The sequence below is a fragment of the Belonocnema kinseyi genome, chromosome 8, assembly GCF_010883055.1.
Source record: "Belonocnema kinseyi isolate 2016_QV_RU_SX_M_011 chromosome 8, B_treatae_v1, whole genome shotgun sequence".
In the NCBI taxonomy this organism is placed as follows: domain Eukaryota; kingdom Metazoa; phylum Arthropoda; class Insecta; order Hymenoptera; family Cynipidae; genus Belonocnema; species Belonocnema kinseyi.
The window spans coordinates 22120593-22123538 of record NC_046664.1 but is presented as its reverse complement, the minus strand read 5'-3'; the positions used below and the strand labels follow the sequence as shown (position 1 = coordinate 22123538).

Genomic DNA, 2946 nt, shown 5'->3' with positions numbered 1-2946 from the left:
TTTTGAAAATTTAATAAAAATTGAAAATTGAATTTTAAACTGTTTCATTCATAAAAAAAATGAAAATTCAGTTTTTAATTCTCTTCAATTTTCTACTTTTAAAGATAAAAGAAAATTCAACTGTTGATAATTGAATTTTCAATTTTTTTAACATTTAATTTAAATTGCTGAAAATTAAACAAAAATTTAATATAAATGCAAAAAATTCTATTCTTGAAAAATGAAAAAAATGGAATTGCTAAAATATTAAGAAAATTAAGAATTGAATTGTCAACTGTTGAATTTCCTATCATTCAATTCTCAGCAGTTAAGTGTTCAACTGTTGAAAATTAAATTTCAAATTTTTTTAATTGAATAAAATTAATGTTAAAATGTTTAAATTTAAACTTCCGAAAACATAAAAAAATTAAAAGTCTATTTTAATTTTCTACTTTTAAAAATTAAGGAAAATGCAACTGCTGAAAATCGAAAAAAAAACGATAAATTGAATTTTCAATAGCTGTATGTTCAATTCTTAATAATTCAATTTTCAACTGCTGAAATCCAAACTTCTGAAATTTAAAAACATTTTAAGTTACGCTGTTAAAAAATAAACTATTTGAAATTAAACTTTTAAACATTGAAGAAAATTACAAATTGAATTTTAAAAAGTTGAATTATTAACAGTTAAATGTTCATACTGTTAAATAAGAATACAAAATTTCGATTTTAAACAATTGAAAATTAAAAAAAGAAAATTTTAATTGATTTTTGAACGGTTGGAATTCAAATTGCTGAAATTCTTTAGAAAATATTAAATCTTGTCTCAAAGAAACTCAACTGTTAGAAAATTGACTTTTAAAATTCTATTATTGAAAAATGAAGAAAATTGAATTTTAATCTGTTGAAATTCAGGCTTCTTAAATTTGGTTTTAAATCAAAATTCTTGCTTTAAAAAATATATCTGCTGAAAATTAAACTGTTAAAAATATTGAAAAAAATTCCAAATTGAATTTTCAAAAGTTGACTTTACAATATTTATATTTACAACAGTTAAATGATCATACTTTTGAAAATTCAATTCAAAAATTAATTTTCGAAATGTTAAAAATTGAAAGTTAAACGTTTTAAATTTAAATTTCTGAAAACTATAAACAAAAATTTTTTATTTTACTGCAGAAAATTCTTTTGTTAAAAAACGAAGAAAATTGAACTGCTGAATTTTGGAAAAAAAATGAGAATCGAGTTTTCAAGTGTTCAAAATTCAATTTACAATTTTCTTTAATGTTTATATATTTTTCAAAATGTATATTGACACTATTTTGAATTTCTCAAATGAGTCCGAGGCCTTTTTTCAGCAAAACTTTGAAATTTACATTCAAAGTTGGCATTACCGATGCCAAAATTTATAAAAGAATTTTTACGTACAAGTGAAAAAAATGTGATAACTTCTAAACTTGACAGAATAATTCGTATGAATTATATAAACAATTTTATTGTCCATATTGTACATAAAGAGAGAGGAAGGCTTGTGAACAATCTTTTCTAGCAAAAGTTACACCTGTAAATATACACCTTTCTTAAATAATTATTTTCTTCCACAAAAGAAGAATTAAATTCTCACATTTTAAATTTCTTCTCTATTTGTAATTTGCTTTGTAAACAAAAAATCTAGAGTCGAAAATCTCTTTTGGAATGAATTTCGAGATCATCGTTGTAAATTTGTATCTGCGTTGATTTAATTTTTTAATTAATTTAATTTTTTTTAATTACCTCTTAAGACTTTAAATTATGTACAAAATTAGTCCTTCTGAAGGGACATAAGGAGTTGAATAAAAAAAATTAAGACCAAAATTCGAGAAAGGATTAAAATTTAAAGTCGTTTTCGATTTTGTCTGAAATGAATTTTGCTATCGCCATACTACTGGTGGCAGCTGGCGACGGAGCATTTCGTACGTGCATTACTCTGCTTCCGATAGTTCCTTTTCCTCCGTCGAATACGAAATCATCCACCAATTTTCCATCGTCAGTCATAGCCTGAGCTCTTACTCCCGCTGGCCCTCTGAAATAAAAAAAAATTCCATGACAATTCCAGGTTTTTTCCAGGTAATAAATAGTTAACCCTTAAAGGGCATACTGGGTGTAAAACACCCAGAGACTTATTTGCGCTTTAACAAAACGTACCAAATTCAAGAAAATGGAACATATGGCGCCAGATTAACAAATGACATGAAAACCTATTTTTCTATGTCATTTTTACATAATATTGATTTTTACCATTTGTATATGCAATTTAAAATCAATAAAATCGTTTAATGACGCAAAGTAGGGTGTTTCATTTTTCATTGAATTGAAGCTTTTATTTTTTAGAATGAATAAAATAAATTTAAAATTGAAAGAAGTCATTTTTAATTTTTATCAAAAAAGGATTTTTTAACTACTTTAAATTTCAAAAACTGGTGTGAAACCCTTTTCCCCTTAAACTAGAAAGATTAAACATTATTAACCGATTTTTTTGCAAAAAATTATCCAATATCGTCGGCAAAGTACACGTTTTAATACCCTTGGTTATCAAACACCCAGTATGCTCTTTATGTAATTTTACGGAAGCGTGCACTTAAACTCGCAGTTACAATAGTTAAATTTTAAATAAAAAATATCAATTTTCAATCCAGAAGATAAATTTTCTACCAAAGATACGATTTTTCAACAAAATACGTACATTTTTAACGAAATAGTTGAATTTTGCACTAAAAAAAATCAAATTTTCAATAACAAAATTTAATTCCAACAAAACAAAAAAGACTTTTCAAGAAAATAGTTCAAGGTTAAATCAATTATGAGTTTTCGACTCAAATGAGAAACAATAGTTGAATTTTAAACTAAAACATCAATTTTCTATCAAAAATGGAATAGTTAAATTTTCAGATAAGAAAAAATTAATTTTCAACAACAAAACAAAAACGA

At 24.2% G+C, this 2946-nt stretch overlaps 1 protein-coding gene across 5 annotated transcripts in view; it reads right to left on the bottom strand.

Annotated features, from left to right (window-relative positions):
• Nucleotides 1-1448: 1448 nt before the first annotated feature.
• Nucleotides 1449-2946, bottom strand: part of LOC117178769 (L-2-hydroxyglutarate dehydrogenase, mitochondrial) — a 36638-nt gene continuing 35140 nt past the window's right edge. For all 5 annotated transcript variants that reach the window (XM_033370228.1, XM_033370229.1, XM_033370231.1 and 2 more), the window contains exon 8: nucleotides 1449-2041. In XM_033370228.1, coding sequence (XP_033226119.1) covers nucleotides 1846-2041 — 196 coding nt within the window. In that variant the 3' untranslated portion in view covers nucleotides 1449-1845. The remainder of the gene's footprint in view (nucleotides 2042-2946) is intronic.